An 18,247-nucleotide genomic window follows, 5' to 3' on the forward strand; every position below is an offset into this window, starting at 1 on the left:
ATTGAAATTCATTTGCTGTAGGAATTTTTTATTTATTTCTCTCTCTTTTTTTGAGACAGGGTCTCACTCTGTCGCCCAGGCTGGAAGGCTGGAGTGCAGTGGCATGATCTTGGCTCACTGCTATCTCCACCTCCCAGGTTCAAGCAATTCTCCTTCCTCAGCCTCCCAAGTAGCTGGGATTACAGGCGCCCACCGCCACACCTGGCCAATTTTTGTATTTTTAGTAGAGACGGGGTTTCACCATATTGGCCAGGCTGGTCTTGAACTCCTGACCTCAAGTGATCCCCCAACTTCAGCCTCTCAAAGCGCTGGGATTACAGGTGCGAGCCACTGCACCAGGTCAAAATTTTTAATTTCTTTACCATTTCAGCATAGTCCTGTATGTGAGAAACCATGAGCTTGTTAGCTCATAAATATCCTATTCTGACTAGATGCAAAAATATATTACTGTTTCAATCACATATTTTATCTTGACACTAAAATAAATGCTACTAATTCTATGTATTCCTGGAAAAGATTATGAAGAACTTATCTTTCTCTTTATTCCAGTTGCAACTTGATTTTTTTTTTTTTTTTTTTTGAGACAGGGTCTTCCTCTGTCACCCAGGCTGGAGTGCAGTGGCACAATCACATGTCACTGCAGCCTTGACCTCCTGGACTCCAGTGACTTCCTGCCTCAGCCTCTCAAAGTGCTGGAATTACAGGTGTGAGCCACCATGTCCGGCCTCAACTTGAAATTTATTTTAGCTCATAACTTCTACTTTAGAAGATGTTTTAAGGCCAGGCGCAGTGGCTCACACCTATAATCCCAGCACTTTGGGAGGCCGAGGCAGGCAGATCACTTGAGGTCAGGAGTTCGAGACCAGCCTGGCCAACATGGTGAAACCCCGTCTCTACTAAAAATACAAAAATTAGCTGGGCGTGGTGGCATGGGCCTGTAGTCCCAGCTGTTTGGGAGGCTGAGGCAGGAGAATCACTTAAACCTGGAAGTGGAGGTTGCAATGAGCTGAGATTGCGCCAGTGTATTGTAGTCTGGTGACAGAGTGAGGCTCCATCTCAAAAAAAAAAAAAAAAAAAAAGATTTTTTTTCTTCATTTTATGAAAGCTAAATTCTTGGTTTTTAAAATTTTATTATTCATTTATTTATTTGAGACAGAGTCTCACTCTGTCACCCAGGATGGAGTGCAGTGGCGCGATCTCCACTCACTGCAAGCTCCGCCTTCTGGGTTCACACCATTCTCCTGCCTCAGCCTCCCAAGTAGTTGGGACTACAGGCGCCCGCCACCACGCCTGGCTAATTTTTTTTATTTTTTATTTTTAGTAGAGACGGGATTTCACCATGTTAGGATGGTCTCCATCTCCTGACCTCGTGATCCGCCTGCCTCAGCCTCCCAAAGTGCTGTAGGTGTGAGCCACCGTGCCAGGCCAATTCTTGGTTTTATAATGTATGCAAGTCTAGGGATTTGGAGAGGTTTTTTATGGGGCTTGGTAGAGTAGTGCAGCCTTTAAGAAAGACTCTAGCCAGGCGTGGTGGGTCATGCCTGTAATCCCAGCACTTTGGGAGGCTGAGGCAGGTGGATCACCTGAGGTCAGGAGTTCGAGACCAGCCTGGCCAACACAGTGGAACCCCACCTCCATTAAAAATACAAAAATTAGCTGGGTGCGGGGCTATGTGCCTGTAATCCCAGCTACTTGGGAGGCTGAGGCACGAGAATCACTTGAACCCAGGAAACAGAGGTTGCAGTGAGCCAAGATAGCTCCATTGCACTCCAGCCTGGGCAACACAGTGACACTCTATCTCAAAAAAGAAAGACCCTAGAGTGCCGCTGTACTATCATGTCAGCTGGGTGCTGCTTCCTGGCCTTACTGTCCTTGCCAGATTTTAGCAGGCTCTCAGAAGGCCTGAAACTCAGGCACATTCTTTCAACACCTTTTCAGATGCTGACTTGGGATATCATCATTTGTATCAACACATCCTAAATGCAGAAACATGGGTGTACTTAAAAATATTTGACTGCCTTTCTGTTTATCTTTGTCCATGAGGCTTTTTAATATACTCTTTCCTATGGATCCCTGACCTACGAATTGTCGTTAAGTGTGGTCACTTCCCCCTTCTCAGAAGTTCCTAGTCCTGGTCAAACCCTTGCCTTTGCCTGTACTGGTTGTCTTCCATACCATCTCTTTCATTTCCGTCTATCATGGAATACAGGAAAGGTGGAGGGAGGGCTGTTGAGAGACCACAGGATGCAAGGCGGTAACATTTCCAGTCAGATGAGCCGAGAAGGGTCTGAAGTCTGGACCTTAGCTCCCACTTGCGGTTGCTTTGGGGCTGCAGAAGCCAACTGGTATTTTCACCTCTGATGGCGGCTTCTTCAGATCTGTCCTCATTGCTGCCAGAGTGAACTACATAAAGTGCACATCTGATGTATAGCTTCTCTACTTAATTCCCTCTGTTGCTTCGTTATTGCTTACAGGGTAGAGGCCACGATCCTTAGCATGGATGGCATAAAAGGTTGTCATTCTTTATCTCCTACCTTACACTTGATAATTTGGCAGCAAGGAGCTTGCTGTAGCTCCTATCTCTTGCCACCTTCCCTACCACTTCCTTCTCTAACCCTCCCGGACAGTTTGGGTATCCTCGGTGCTCCTAGTACATCCTGTTTCTGTCATTGTACCCTGTACTTTGTGGGTCTGATTATCAGTTGGCTCCAACACTGAAACAGTGAACATAGTGTGGCAACTTATTCCTCAGCGCGTGGCATAGTACCTGGCACACAGTAGGTACACGGTTTGTATAATTAAGGAAATGCCCACACATAATGTTGGCCAGAAAGAAGTTTGGAAGACGTTTAGTTTTCCTGTGATGGGTTTAAAATGTATTATAATAGCTTCGTACGTCTGTGAGGAGGCTGCACTGGGAGCAGTATAGTGTGGGGATGAAGCACCACGCCTCTGGAGTCAGGCTGCCTGGCTCACATCTCACATGTCTGACCTGAGGCAAGTGACTTCACCTTTCTGTGCCTCAGTATCTCTATAAAATGGAGCTCATAAAATAAGTTTATTGTGACGATTAGATGAGAAAATTTAATTCTTGAGCATAAATGCTTAGTGAATGCTATTCCCTTTATTTACTATTCCAGAAAACAATGTAGATGTTTTTATAAATCAAGTTAAATTATATTTTTTTTATTTATTTATTTTTGAGACAGAGTCCTGCTCTTTCACTCAGGCTGGAGTGTGGTGGCGTGATCTCAGCTCGCTGCAACCTCTGCCTCCCGGGTTCAAGAATCAAGTTATATTTTAGATTGATAAAGGGAATTTAGTGTTAGAAGATTATCTGATGCCTGTTATAAGTAGCATCATTGTTTTTATAATTATCCAGGTAGAAGTTCTCAGCTTTTTCTTTGGCAGCCTTCCCCCATTCACCTCCCCTTATTAAAAAAAGCCCAGATACACACACACCTGCACACACACACACCCACTCTCTCTTACACACACACACACACACACTTTCACACACACACATTCACTCTTCTCTCTCTTAGACACACACACCACTCACTTTTTTTTTTTTTTTGTATTTTTAGTAGAGACGGGGGTTTCACTGTGTTAGCCAGGATGGTCTTGAACTCCTGACCTCTTGATCCGCCCACCTCGGCCTCCCAAAGTGCTGGGATTACAGGCATGAGCTGCGGCGCCCAGCCACCACTCACTCTCTTAATCAATTGTTAAGTCCTGTAAATTCTGCCAGCAAAATGCTCTTCCTTTCCAAGCAATCCTACACACCTTAGAAGAATCTTCCTAGAGCAGAGCTTCAGTCATGTTATTCCTTCGAAAACATTCTTTAGGGAAGCCTACTGCTGACTCAGTGAAGTGCTGCAGACCCAGCTTCTGGTGCCTTCTGCAGAATGGCACAAGATTCCTTTGTAGCCTCCTCTCCTGCTGTCCTCCTGGATGTGCCTCATGCTTCAGCTGGATTGGGCCACTCAGTTCCCCGCACAGCCCTGCTTTTCTGCCACTGAGCGGAGTGCATTCCCGTCTCCACAAACTCTAGCTGTTAAATGTCTGCCTTTCTGAAACAACTCAGGTGCCACCTTCTTCTTGAAAACTTAAAAAAAATCTTCCTAGCTAAATGTATTCCCATCCTCCTTCTGTGGACCCACAGAACACTGTCCTTTCATGGCACTGAGGTTCTGCTTTTGGTCAGTTTTCTGGGTAAAATGGACTTCTTTCTGACTTCTTACTCTTCTTGATCACAAGCTCCCCAGGGAAGAGACTGTCTTATTTCTCTCTGACCCTTACTGAAGCCAGTACTCTTGCCCTTTAGTGCTCAGTAAATATTGGGACTTTCGATTTGTTCTTGCAATGTTTTTTTTGTGGGGGAAGAAGGTGAACCACAGTTACTATGTGCAATGTACTAGTCTTCCAAGTGTTTTACACATCTCATGCGGTTTCATCCTCACTATTCCCCAGTTACAGAAAGGCACTGTTAGTATTCTTCTTTGCCATATGCAGAAACTGAAACATAGAGAAGTTATATAGTTTGCCCAAGGACTGAGACACACAGCTAGTAAATAATCTAATAGTATTCACAATCGTTTTAACCTGTCTTACCCCAAATCCACAGAACCTCAAAACTGAAGAATAATCATTGTACAACACTTTCCTTTTTTTCCCCCGCCAAGACACAGTCTCGCTTTGTTGCCCAGGCTGGAGTGCAGTGGCACAATCGGGTCACTGCAGCCTTGACCTCCCAGGCTCAAGCGATCCTCCCACCTCAGCCCCCCACCGCCCCCGAGTAGAGCTGGGACTACAGGCGTGCGCCACCACGCCCTGCTAAACTTTCCATTTTTTAAAGAATAAACACTCTATACTGGACTGATATTCTCCAAGGATAAAGGAAGTCTTCCCCGGTGCCTTTTACTTAATAAATGTTAATAAATGTTGATCAAGTCAGTGTGTGTAAGGGAAATACATTAATGATACTGTTTCTCCATTGAATTTTTTTTTTAATTTTTATTTTTTAGACGGAGTCTTGCTCTGTCTGTCGCCCAGGCTGGAGTGCAGTTGGCGTGATCTTTGCTTACTGCAATCTTCGCCTCCCAGGTTCAAGTGATTCTCCTGCCTCAGCCTCTCGAGTAGGTGGGACTACAGGCACGTGCCACCGCCCAGCTGATTTTTGTATTTTTAGTGGAGATGGGGTTCACCACGTTGGCCAGGCTGGTCTCGAACTCCTGACCTCAGGTGATCCGCCTGCCTCGGCCTCCCAAAGTGCTGGGATTATAGGTGTGAGCCACTGCACCCGGCCACTTTCCATTGAATTTTTTATTTGAATCATAGGAATAGGCAGCAACACAATAGCTATAATGATGTATAAATAGGATATAATGAATCCCCGATTCTTATATCTAATTTCACAAGGATGAGAATCCAGTTACTGCTGGTACAGATGAGGAAGAGCTGGAGATATTGAAGATGTTAGGGAAAAAGGGAGTCCATAGAAATACCCTTTTCAGCAGTTTATAGGCCTCAGCGCATTTGGATTCATTGTATCTCCAGCCAGTGCACAGAGGGAAGGCAAGTATTTTCTGGCTTGATTTGTTGAGGATTTCTCATTGATTCTAAGTAATTCAGGTTTTTGTTACCATTCCTGTAAGTCAAACATCTATGGTTTCTATTTCCTTGAGGGGCTGCAGAGTAACATAGTCATAAATTAACCGTGGATAGTGTTAAAATCCAGAAAAACACATTGTTGTCATATGTAACAAGAGACAGTCACCTTGCTGCTCTGCTGACCTCTCCATGAGGTCTATCCCTTTGTGTAGGAAAGAGCCATGACTCGGAGTCAGACAGCCTGGGTTTGAATTCTTCTTTTTATAGGTTTTCATAAGGTTTCATCATAATATGAGGTTTTCATAATAAACTTTATAATGTGGTACACTGCCTGACGCTTTGTAGATGTTAGTACCTCCAACGCACACCCCGCATAAATGTGATTTGTCTTTAATGTGTTTATCTAAACTTAGCAATTTTGTATCTTTTTTTCTCAGCTTCCCTTTAATAATTAATCTTCAGAGCTGCTTCTCATTTTCCTACATACTGTATCCACATGTGCATTAACTGATTATATTTTGGTAAAATGTCTCCAGCTATGTTTCTTGTTTTATGCATTCTTGGAAGCTGTATGGCTGTCAGCATTCTGAAAGTTGAACTAAGTGCTGTACACACTCATTTAAAAGGACCCCTTTTTGAGTTTGGCTTTTCTTGAAGCAGAGCACACCAGTAATGACTCCACATTTACCTTTCGTATCTTTGTTTCTTTCCGTTGCCTGGTTTGTTTGCTTGTTCTAATCGGAATCCTGGTAATTGATGTCCACCTGAGAAATCCCTGCAGATGTTGCAGCCTCTGTCTAGTCCAGATAGCCACAGGAAGGGTAAGGTCTTGTAAAATAGCCACCTTCTTAGTATGTTTCCTAAATGCTCTTTGTCAGTGTTGACTTTTGAGAAGCTGATTAATACAGACTAAATTCACCATCTCTGGGTCCTTGGTCTGGCACTTTCCTGGTTAATTCACATGAATGGCATTTACATGTGGACACCTGAGACAATCTGTCTTTTCCTCAAAGGATTAAGTAACACAGTTTGAAGCTGACTTAAAACTATTTTTTCCCTCATTAATGGGGCCCTGAGCATCTTTCATAAATCAGGAATGTGTCTTGGAAATGTAATTCTCACTAAACTCAGTTCCAAGGGTATTTTCTATAAAAGCACATTCTTGTTTGTTCTAACACATGCATTTGATGATTGTAATAGCGTTGACAGAAACACGGTTGAACAGGAAGCATGGCCATTATAAATAGGTCAGTTTGATATAAATTCATGTTCAAAGCACAAATAACAGCTTTATTAGACACAAGACAACTCTAGGAAAATATTGATTACATTTTAAAGCAAAATGGTCTAGTTAAGCAGTAAGTCTGAAAGGATCCTCTATTAAAAAAAATATATGTATATATATGTACACATACACACACACCAAAGCCTGGTGTGTCATACAAACAATTACCAATGTCAATGAAATACAGTCAACTGTGCAAAGGGTAGGAAAAAATTGGTTCTGATTTTCAGCTGTGGCTTATCTACAGTGTGATCCTACGCAGCCAGTGAGTTGTATTTTAATAAAGGATTAGCTATTATACTACACTTTTTTTTTTTTTTTTTTGGCAAGGTCTCACTCTGTTGTCCAGGCTGCAGTACAGTGGTATGATCATGGCTCACTGCAGCCTCAACTCCCAGGCTAAAATGATCCTCCCACCCAAGCCTCCTGAGTAGCTGGGAGCACAGGCATGCACCATCATGCCTGGCCGATTTTTATTTATTTATTATTATTATTATTTTGTTCTGTTTTTGTTTTTGTGGAGATGCAGTCTGACTGTGTTGCCCAGGCCGGTTTCAAACTCCTAGGCTCAAGCGATCCTCCCATCTTGGCCTCCTAACGTGCTGGGATTACAGGCATGAGCTGCTGCACGCAGCCTGTATTACACCTCTGAAATCTTTTATCAGGGAGGTGGCAGAACTTACTACCACTTAGTGAATTCCATGTCAGACACTATTAGAGACTTTCCATTTTTCTAATGTAGCAACCCTGTAAGGTTGTTTTCACTCTAGAGATGAGCAGGTTGAGGCTGGGTAGGGTTGACTAATTGGCCTGGGGTCAGAGAGCTGACTTGTAGGGACTGGAGCAGCGGTTTGGGCCCGGCCTGTCTTGCTGCAGCATCAGTTCTCTCGCCACTCACTCAGCAGGAGAGTACATCCAGCATTTATTTAGAAATTGGATCCTTTCTTTCAGACATGTAAGAATGAAGAAGTTGTCTGGCACAAGGCTTCTAGGATCTTAAAGACTGGTAATTCCTATAGCTTCTCATGTTTGTGAACTGCCAGTTGAATATGGTACTTAAGTTTTTGCTCATGCATCTTGATGTAAGTTATACAAAATAAAATGGAGTTACTTTGCTATTTTAACTAATCTTTTAGATGTAGATTAAAATGTAGCACTGACAACTATACCTTAGGCTTATGAATATAGAAGCCTTGTTTAAAATGTTACATGTAAGCTGGAGTGAGGTCTTAATAATTGCCAAAAGTTATTGATAGATGAAATGGGTCTGTAGTCTTTTTTCCCCTGTGATCTATTATAGAAATATTTCAAAGTGAATTTCGGTTTCTGTTCCTCTTCAGTGAGTTGTTCTTCCTTCATTGAAAGTCCATAGGCAATTGGAACTTTTGTGAAGTTGGTTGTACAGGAGCATATATGACTGCAGCTTGTTCTGTTAGGGGCTAACATCCAAAATACATTGCTGCCCCAAGACTACAATCAGATTATATAACCTACTTGTTAATTCCTGCTGATTATGTTTGCTTCTAATTATTTGCAGTGAGGTAAAGCTTTATGATCTGTGGCATGGTGAGAACAAAGATTTTTCTAAATGTAAAATACAGTTGCATCGAGCAACTAGAAATTGTCCATAACTGTAATGGACAACAACATACATTTTCCCCCTTTTCTTACCAAAAGGTGGCTTAAGGTGTACACCGCTGCACCTTGATTGGTTGTTCTCCTTTTAAATTTGTTGTAAAATCCTCTTAGGCATAAGATAAGGCCTATTATTTTATGTATCTGATCAGTATTGTATTTATAGTTCATGGGCGCAGAGTTCTCTGTTCTTTTTACTGTTAAAATATCATCCGATGAAATGTTAAGGAATTGCTTCTTCTTAAAAATATGTGTTTATCTACTAGCCGGTTTTATGATGTTCTGTTGGGCACTAGGCATGCATTAAATTGCATGGTTAGATTGATTCGGAGTAATTTCATTTTAGAGGAATATGTGCCAATTCTTTTTCCTCTTCAAAAGGCATGGTTTCAGAGCATGGCCCTGTGCCTAATGTTAATTCCAGAAGGCTCCTTTGTTATGTTCCCCACCCCCTACCACACACCCGCAACTGGCCTTTGCCATGAGGAAGATGTGTACCTATAATCAGGCATTTCTTTACTTTAGGGTTATTTGTCATTTCAGACAGCATGGACTTTTGAGAACAGGCTTAAGCTGGGGAAGGCAAAGTTATATAAACTGTATTCATTGTTAAATATTTGCTTCCAGGGAAGGTGAAAAATGCTTTGTACTTTTTCCTTTGGCTTTTTTCCTTCAAAAGAGCTTGTCATGCAACAGCAACAAAAAGTGGCCAAAGGCAGAGAAAACTCTTCTCTTTTCCATGTTGGTTTGTTTTTATTGTAAGACAAACCTTTCATGTTTTATTGTTATGAAGTTTAAACCTGGCCTAGAGGTGCCAATCTTTAGTGGAAACAGCTGCAGAGTTGGTGTCCCCGATCAGGTGGGACTTCTTTGAAGCAACATGTTGCCTTTTAAAAGAGAATTGTGCATGTGAGAACTTGAATCTGTAAAACTCATCAGCGGTTCCACCATTGTTTATCTTTTAAGTAACTGAGATAGCTAACTTTAAGTAAAACATTGCAATTAAAAATCATTTTCTGAATTATTTTTTCTGAAGAGAATAGTCTTATTAATTTTTGTCTTAAAAATATAGAAATGAGGGAAAAATCACCTTTAAGAATGGAAGATACAGCAGCCCAGTTGAACTAAGACCATAGAGCACCTTCTTTGATAACTCCTTTTTGCTGGTCTGAACTGTTGATTTTTACTTCATATTTATACTTGCAGATAAATGCCTATAATAGGAGCAAAACTGGGTGGTTGGGCATATATCTGAATTCTAGAGATTAAAGATTTTCTACTTGATACTGATTGATGTGGAAGCATTGCTCATCTTTTTGATTGAGTGGTACTGTTAGCAATGGAGTCGGCATCATTCTTGGTCTACTGCTAGGAAAAGTTGAGTATCAGAGAGCTTTTTCTCCTTAGGGGAAAATAGAAGAGACAGGCATGGAGTCAGAGGGACAAGAAAAATGCTGAAATATTTTCCTTTGGGGCTTTTGATTTCTTTGCCAAAAAATTGCCTCCAGATGGAGAAGAGCAAAAGCTCTGATTGTAAGCCATTATGTTTTTACTGGCCTATCTCCCCATTCCATTGCCTGGTTTGGAATCTGTAAGCTAGTCCAAATCCTTTACCTCATTTTCTAGTACCAATTTACTGTCTTACTCATCTTCCAGCTGCAAGGAGTGAGGCAAGTCGCCTTAAAATTGAACCCTGTACCATTTTATAAACCAAGCAACAGCAGAGTCTTGCCAAGGAATATCAGTATCAATGGCTTCCATGTCTCTGAGGTTCTTGAATCACACTTACCAGGTCAGCTTCTTGTGTCTGTGACTTGTGCGGTAGGATTGGTCTGGGAATGAATCTAACAGGCCCTTTCGGCTTTGTGAAGACTTGTTACTACCCGGGTTGTCTAGCATTCTGAGCTGTATGGGGAGCACAGTCATGTTTTGGCTGTATTTCACTGGCAGTAGAAATCTTGACATTCCAATTTCCCTTGAGGGGTAGTAATTGTTTAGGGGTTGAAACTGCAGAGGAATCCAACATCTGGACATGGCGGTACAGTAGCATTGGAGTCTGGCAGACTTGAGCCCAGATCACTGTTCCGCAGCTAACTAAACAATATCCTTGGGCAAGTCATTTTCTTCATCTGGGGCTCTGGAGGGCCATCTTTTTCCTCTGCCTAGATATTCTGGCTTGTGTGATAGCGCAGCCTTTAGGAATTGTTCTGGATTACTGCTTTTTATCTTCCTCAAAAAGTAGCCATCACTCCAAGTGCCGAGGTGACAAGGGGAGCGTCCTGTTGCCACTATCTCATGTTTTGGCTGTGGTATCCCTCTTTGAGGTGGGTAGGAGAGCCCAGGATGCTGGAGGCTACTTGCCAGCAGTGTAGAGAGGGTCGACTCTAGAACAGTCTCCTGGCTTGTTCCCCTGCCCCACACCCCGCAACTTGTCTAGAGAGAACAGGGAGTCAAGTTTTTATTTCATGTTGGGCAGGAGAACCAAAGGCATCTGTAAAACCTCTGACAAAGACGGTTAGAAATTAGAAAATTAATTCTCTACCAAATTATGAAAAAAAATCTGTTTGACGATGTTCACATTTAAGAAATGTTCATGTTATCTTTGTGAAGTTACTGCTATGAGATTTATCATGTTTTTTCTCCCTCTTTGTAGGTACTGGTTTTGGATTAGGAATTGTTTTCTCACTTACCTTCTTTAAAAGTAAGTGTCGTTCTGTCTTTTCAACATAGTGTCGTAGTGTATACATATACGTAGCAGGGACACTTCCAGAGGACACATTGGAACCCATCAATTTGTGGGTTGCCAACCCATCCATTTATGGGGTTAGGTAGCCCATTATAAAATGAATTAGATAAAGAATGTGGACTTGAAAGAGGTCAAAATGGGTTGGGCATCTCCAGCATTCCCCTGGGCACTGAGGCAGGGTGCCTGTTATCCTAAATATGATATCATTGCAAAAGCCTGTACTTGATGCCAGTGAGTCATTTGGCCAAGTCTACATGCTCAGATATTTCTAATTAATTGGAATTTTTTCTAGAGGAATTGAAAATGAGAATCCTGCTGGTAATAGAAACAAGTAGACCAAAAATACACATACTTCTTGGTCAAAAATTCTCCTAAGCAAAGGGCAGGCAATATTCTTTTCATTCTGTGGAAGAACTTCTGAAGTTTGGATACTGAATAGATGCCAGAGGGATCCTTTTGACCTCTTTCCATGAAGAGCCAGTGGGAAATACTTGACTAGAGAATCATAATTAACACATAGTGCTGATATGAAAGAATCACTTACAGAGTGGCTTAAATAAACCCCATGACTTACTACTACAATCAAAGCATGTAAATGTCGGTAAAATGCTTACATCTTTTTAGAATTCATGCATCTTACTGGCTAAGATATTAGTTAAACTGAGCAGATGATTAGAACTGATATAGAAAAGTTAAAAGGTTTATCTACTGTTTTCATATTTTACTACTTTTTTTTTTTTTTGAGACGGAGTCTTGCTCTGTCGCCAGGCTGGAGTGCAGTGGTGCGATCTCAGCTCACTGCAACCTCCGCCTCCCTGGTTCAAGCGATTCCCCTGCCTCAGCCTCCCGAGTAGCTGGGATTACAGGCATGCGCCACCATGCCTGGCTAATTTTTTGTATTTTAATAGAGACGGGGTTTCACCATGTTGGCTAAGACGGTCTCGATCTCCTGACCTCATGATCCACCCGCCTAGGCCTCCCAAAGTGCTGGGATTACAGGCGTGAGCCACTGCGCCCGGCCTTTACTGCTTATTTTCCTCAAACTTACCAGCATAGGCACTTAACAAGCATTTGCTAAATTAATAACTTCACTAATTTACACCTCTTTTTTGGGGCCATTGTGAAACATTGATAAAAATGTGTGGTTATTATAGTCATTAGTATGATGCGTGTTGAATATTTATTGAACCTTAAGTAAATGTATTTAAGAGGATGGGGAGCTTTATCTTCTCTTAATAATTCCCTATTGGGATTTTCCCTTTTTTGCTCACTAGGAAGAATGTGGCCATTAGCCTTCGGTTCTGGCATGGGATTAGGAATGGCTTATTCCAACTGTCAGCATGATTTCCAGGCTCCATATCTTCTACACGGAAAATATGTCAAAGTATGTACAGAATATATATTTCTCTTTCCTTCAGAAGAAAAAGATTTCTCCTGAGCCCCTGAAGAATTCTGTAGACTGTTTGTAATGAGTAAACCATGTGTGTCATTGTGGCACCACTCTCAGATACTAATTGCTCTTTGGCCTTCAGTGATGTCATCACTGCTTTGGTGCTAAAGTCTCCCCTGTGCCTTCAGATGCATATGTGCGTTCAGATATATACTCATGTGCTAGCCGATTGGAATTAAGGAGCCTGCTTGAACGTTTATCATCAATGGTAAGGTAGATTGTGTTAACTATCTGTAAGTAGCACTTTTCGTTTAAGAGCTCAGAGTGCCCTGTAAACATCTCACATATACTTAAGCTAAACCCAAAGACTTCTGGGACTCAGCCATGATTCTGCTTTTTATTAATTTGTTTTACGTTTTTGAGACGGAGTCTTGCTTTGTCGCCCAGGCTGGAGTGCAGTGGTGCCATCTCGGCTCACTGCAACCTCCGCCTCCCGGGTTCAAGTGGTTCACCTGCCTCAGCTTCCCGAGTAGCTGGGATTACAGGTGCCGCCTAGCTAATTTTTGAATTTTAGTAGAGACGGAGCTTCACCATGTTGGCCAGGCTATGGTTCTGCTTTTTAATTGAAGAAGGCAGTCTGGACTGTAAGTCTCACATGATTCTGCTGAAGTCCTGTCTTCAGGTGGATTTTTATTTTTATTTTATTTTATTTTTTAATTTATTTTGTGGGGATATCACTCTGCCACCAAGGTTGGAGTGCAGTGGCACAATCTTGGCTCACTGCGACGTCCGCCTCCTGGGTTCAAGCAATTCTCCTGCCTCAGCCTCCCGAGTAGCTGGGATTACAGGCATGAGCCACTCATGCCTGGCTAATTTTTGTATTTTTAGTAGAGGTGGGGTTTCACCATGTTGGCCAGGCTGGTCTCAAACTCCTGACCTCAGGTGATCCACCCGTCTTGGCCTCCCAAAGTGCTGGGATTGTAGGTATGAGCCACCGCGCCTGGCCTTCAGGTGGATTTTTAATGCTGCACACAAGCTGGAAACTTCTTACCCACGCCTCCAAAGGGAAGAGGGCAGCAGGCTTCCTCAGGGCTTCGTGTGTAGCAGTCTTTTCCTTACTTGATGATTAGTTACTGTGGGGTTTAAGTGACAGGAACATTGGATGCTGGGTGCCCAAGGACAGAGGTGGCACTTATTTTGTATTCCCAGGGCCTGAAACAAAATAGGCACTCAAATAAATGTAAAATGAATGAATGAGGTAAATTATTCTATTAGAGATAAGTGCTGATGGCCTCAGGCTTACTAAGGCATAACCTTTGTAGCAGCACAATTTTCAGTGAACAGTTCACATTCCCTGCGTGCACAGAAGCCTCAGCTTTCCAGGTTACTCTTGGGCTAGAATCACTGTGAACGGGGCAGCAGTGGGGCTAGTGGAAAGGGCACAGAAGCCAGGAGACCTGGGTGCAAGCCCATCACTTGCTTCCTGTGTGATCTTGTTTCACTTCTGAGCTTCCATTTTCCTCCATAAAATGAGGGTAATAATTTCTACCTATGGTGTTGTTGTGAGATTTAGACACAAAATGTTTTTATGAAGTGCGAAATATATAAAAACATTGGTTATTATAGATGAGGCCAGCCCAAAAAGGGTGGTTGACTTGTCCATTGTTCCACTGTAATAACAAGTAGAGTGGAAAATGTGGTACAAATGCATGTCCTAATTCTAGTCAGGAGCTGTGGCCACAAGGGCCACCAAATCAGAAGTAGCAGTATCCTGCCACGGCCCTACACCTGCCATTTTAGAGCCTGCTCAAACCGTCAGCTGCCTGCAGCCAGCCCATGTCTGCTGGAGAGATGGGAGTAGGGGAGCCATCTCTGCGCCACAGCAAGAGTGAGGTCATCACAGGGACCATGCAGGAAGAGGCACAGCTGCGTGGCACTGAAGCCGGCAGCCGGCCTTTTCCACCACTCCCTGGCTCCTCGCTTTCCTGGCACCAGCGCTGATTGTGGGGAGAACTGAAGGGAGCAGAGAGAGAAGCTTCAGGTCTTTTGCTTAAAACATTTCCGTTGTTCCAAACTGAGTTGTCAGGGATAATGGCTCAGGGGTGATTATATGCATATTATGTATTTAATGACTGGGAGTTCCTGTGGAAAATATTGTTCCATTTTTTACATTTGTGTGTCCTGCTCCAAAATGGCCTTGTAACTTTATCTGAACTTGAGTCTGTGCCTCGATGTTGTCATCCTCCATTCCCTGAAAAATGGAGCAAAATCCCAACTTGGGCTTATTCAGTGCAGTCCTATTGTGATAACTGCCTCCTGAGGGCCCGATCTGCTCCCAAGACCGTCCTGGGTGCTTTATCTTTAATAATCTTTCCCTCTAGACCTGCCAGTGGATTTGTGAGAGATGTTAGTATCCTCATTCAGCTGATGAGAAAGCAGACTCTTACAGGGGTTGAGAAACTTGGCAAGGCCACGTAGTTCGTAGGCTGATTAGAACCATACTCTCCCCGCTCCCCTGGGACGCCTGCGACAGGTTTTAGGAATCGTTACCAGGTCATGATGGTTTGGCCCTGTTCCACTCGTTTCCCACTCTCCTCCCTGTAAGATTGGGGCTGGGGGGCACTCTTAGGAACCTGGGTAGGGTGTACATAGTCCTGTTGTGAGACAGTTTTAACGTAAACGGTGTGATCAGGTTTTGGCCTCTGGCCCTTTGGGTCTGACCCGATGCAGCAATTAGAGAGGGTTGTCAGAATGCCATCTGCACAGTTTCAAGCTGAATGTCCTTGCTTTACAGGAGCAAGAGCAGTGACTTCACCTGAGAACATCCCAGCGGGAGGACAAGAGAAATCATGTTTATTCCTCAGGAATACTGAAGTGCCCTGGAGTAAGCTGCCATTCTTCTGTAACAATGTTATCAGTAATGCTTTAAACTCCAGCACCTGGTTATGTATTTGAAACCAAGTCTGTTTCTTGTTTTGTATTTTCTCTCTGGAAGTTGTAAGGAGGTGGTCTTAAATAAATTAAACAAAAATAGGAAGCCCATTGCATGGCCTTTGTTTCTGCACCTTTGGTCTCTGAGCATGAGGAGGACTGTGTGTGAACTGCCAGCAGCTGTAGCCACCTGCTCACAGCCTGAGAACCCCCTGAAACCAGTTGTTGGGTATCCTTCCCACTTGCCCCCTCACGCGTAGTTTTCAGAACTGCTTCCACCTCGTAATCAGAAGTTGAAGATTGCTGCTGCGTGGCCTGATGGAGATGACTGATGTCTTAAGGCGCCTTTCCTTCTGTGGCAACTCTTCATGTATTCTCATCTGGGGACCTGGCAGGGCACATCTCGGCTGTGCCTACTGTGAGGTAGTCCCACTGCTGCTGTATTAGCAGGGGAGGAATCCTGGCTGTGTGGATGGCCCACTTCATTGAAGTCAAGTCCTACAGCTTCATAGAGTTTGAGACAGTCCAAGCTTCAGCTCTGGAGGCCAGAGGAAAGCTCATGGCATACCCACCTGGCTGGAGGGGCCCGTTTGGGGTTAATTTTATCTTCACGTAGCAGCTGAAGTTTGAGGACAAAAGGGCCATTTCTAATGCCCCTCTGAGTTTGTTCCTGTGGTTTCACTTGAACCAGGGATACTAGATGCAAAAGTCATATTTTAGCAATTTCTTCAGACGCTATACAGAACCCCAGAGCTCAGCCTTTCTTACTTCTTTTTCCTTATCGTCGAATTAAGATAGGCAGAGCCCGATCCCACTTGCCCCTGTATCCTGTAAATGTTGATGTATCATCTACTGTAAGCTAGACACTGTTGTAAGCAGCAGAGATAAATGGATAAAAAGACACAGGCTTCTGCCTTCAGGGAGCTTAGAGTCTGATGGAAAGACAGACATGCAAACACAACTCTGAAAGAAGTGTTTAAATGGAGAAGAGAGGTGTAGGCAAAGTACACTGAGAACAAAGGAGAAGGAGCAACTACGTCTCCTTAGGATGGCCCCACAGGCGACGGAATGCCTGCACTGAGACCCGAAGTTGACTGGGAATCCCAGACAGAAGGAGGGTAGCCTCTGTATTTGCTCAGGATCGTGTAATGCATATTATAGCTGGGAAATCGCAAGTAGTTCAGCATAGCCAGGGTGTGCAGGGGCAGGGGAAAGGCATGGAGGGGGAGGCTGGGCAATAGGGTACAACTCATGTCTGACTCCAGTTCTGGAACATTGATTAGACCTTAGTTCTTACAAGTGCTATAGTGAGTACATTCAGGGTAGCAAATACCCTCCCTCAGCCTCCCCACTCCCTTTTCCAGAAAGGTCTGCTAGGCTCTGCCCTACAAACTGTCCAGGTTCCTCTGCCCTCTGGGCTTGTTTTCCTCTTTGGATCATCTGAAGTCCAAAGATGGGCTTAGCCCTAGACTGGAAGTCATGGCCATGGCTTGTCATTGCTACTTGGCTGTTGTTCACTTGGTCTTCTTCATTCTATGATTAAGGCAACCCATGTAATTGAAAGAAAAATAATGTGCAGCCTGTTTCATCCCTTCCACTTGTTTTCTTCCTATTTATTTATTTATTTCTGAGATGGAGTTTTGCTCTTCTTGCCCAGGCTGGAGTGCAATGGTGGTGATCTCAGCTCGCTGCAACCTCCGCTTCCTGGGTTCAAGCGATTCTCCTGCCTCCCAAGTAGCTGGGATTACAGGCATGCACCACCACACCTGGCTAATTTTGTATTTTTAGTAGAGACTGTGTTTCTCCTTGGTCATGCTGGTCTCAAATTCCCGACCTCAGGTGATCCACCTCAGCCTCCCAAAGTGCTGGGATTACAGGCGTGAACCATCGCACCCAGCCTCCTATTTGCTTTAAAAGTAATTTCCTGGCCGGTAATCCCAGCACTTTGGGAGGCCGAGGCGGGTGGATCATGAGGTCAAGAGATCAAGACCATCCTGGCCAACATGGTAAAACCCTATCTCTACTAAAAATATAAAAATCAGCCAGGCATGGTGGTGCGCACCTGTAGTCCCAGCTACTCAGGAGGTTGAGGCAGGAGAATCATTTGAACCCGGGAAGTAGAGGTTGCGGTGAGCCGAGATCACACCACTGCACTCCAGCCTGGCGACAGAGCGAGAATCTGTCTCAAAAAAAAAAAAGCATTTTCCTTCCCCAATTTTTCTGTCATTTTCCCATCCTCATTCAGGCTGAGAGAAGAATAACATGCCCCCTTCCAAAAAAGACAAAACACAAGGTAGCCACAAATTCCCTAGACACATTAGAAAAATAGGGAGTGGAGAAGGACATTGGAATGAAAGTTCTCTATCTCATTAGCTGTTAGGTTTTAGGCATTTATTTGGATGGATCCCTTTGGCACCTTGGAAGCACCACTGAAGTGCTCTGAGAAAGGGGTCAGCTGTCTGAAAGAATAGTTCTGGACAGAGGCCACAGGAAGCACTGGCCAGTTGCTTTAGTTCTAGAGAGCTTTGTATTCCCACCTTGTTGCCCTTAGCGGAGGCTGGCCCAAAGCACACTTGATCTTGTCCCCAGTCCCTGCCCCCATCTCAGATCAACCTTCAGAAAGTCCCGGCTTGTTGGCAAAGGCACA

The 18,247-nt window shown here is 43.6% G+C and overlaps 1 protein-coding gene across 2 annotated transcripts in view; it reads left to right on the forward strand.

The window, feature by feature from the left end:
* MICOS10 (mitochondrial contact site and cristae organizing system subunit 10) overlaps positions 1–17,892 on the forward strand; it is a 32,193-nt gene extending 14,301 nt beyond the window's left edge. The window contains exons 2-4 of one of the 2 annotated variants that reach the window (XM_032759141.2): positions 11,187–11,234; positions 12,554–12,663; positions 14,470–15,456. In XM_032759141.2, coding sequence (XP_032615032.1) covers positions 11,187–11,234; positions 12,554–12,663; positions 14,470–14,670 — 359 coding nt within the window. In that variant the 3' untranslated portion in view covers positions 14,671–15,456. The other variant, XM_032759140.2, reaches the window with a different exon arrangement.
* The last annotated feature ends 355 nt before the right edge of the window (positions 17,893–18,247 follow it).

This window comes from Hylobates moloch, unplaced genomic scaffold (assembly GCF_009828535.3).
Source record: "Hylobates moloch isolate HMO894 unplaced genomic scaffold, HMol_V3 SCAFFOLD_9, whole genome shotgun sequence".
NCBI lineage: Eukaryota > Metazoa > Chordata > Mammalia > Primates > Hylobatidae > Hylobates > Hylobates moloch.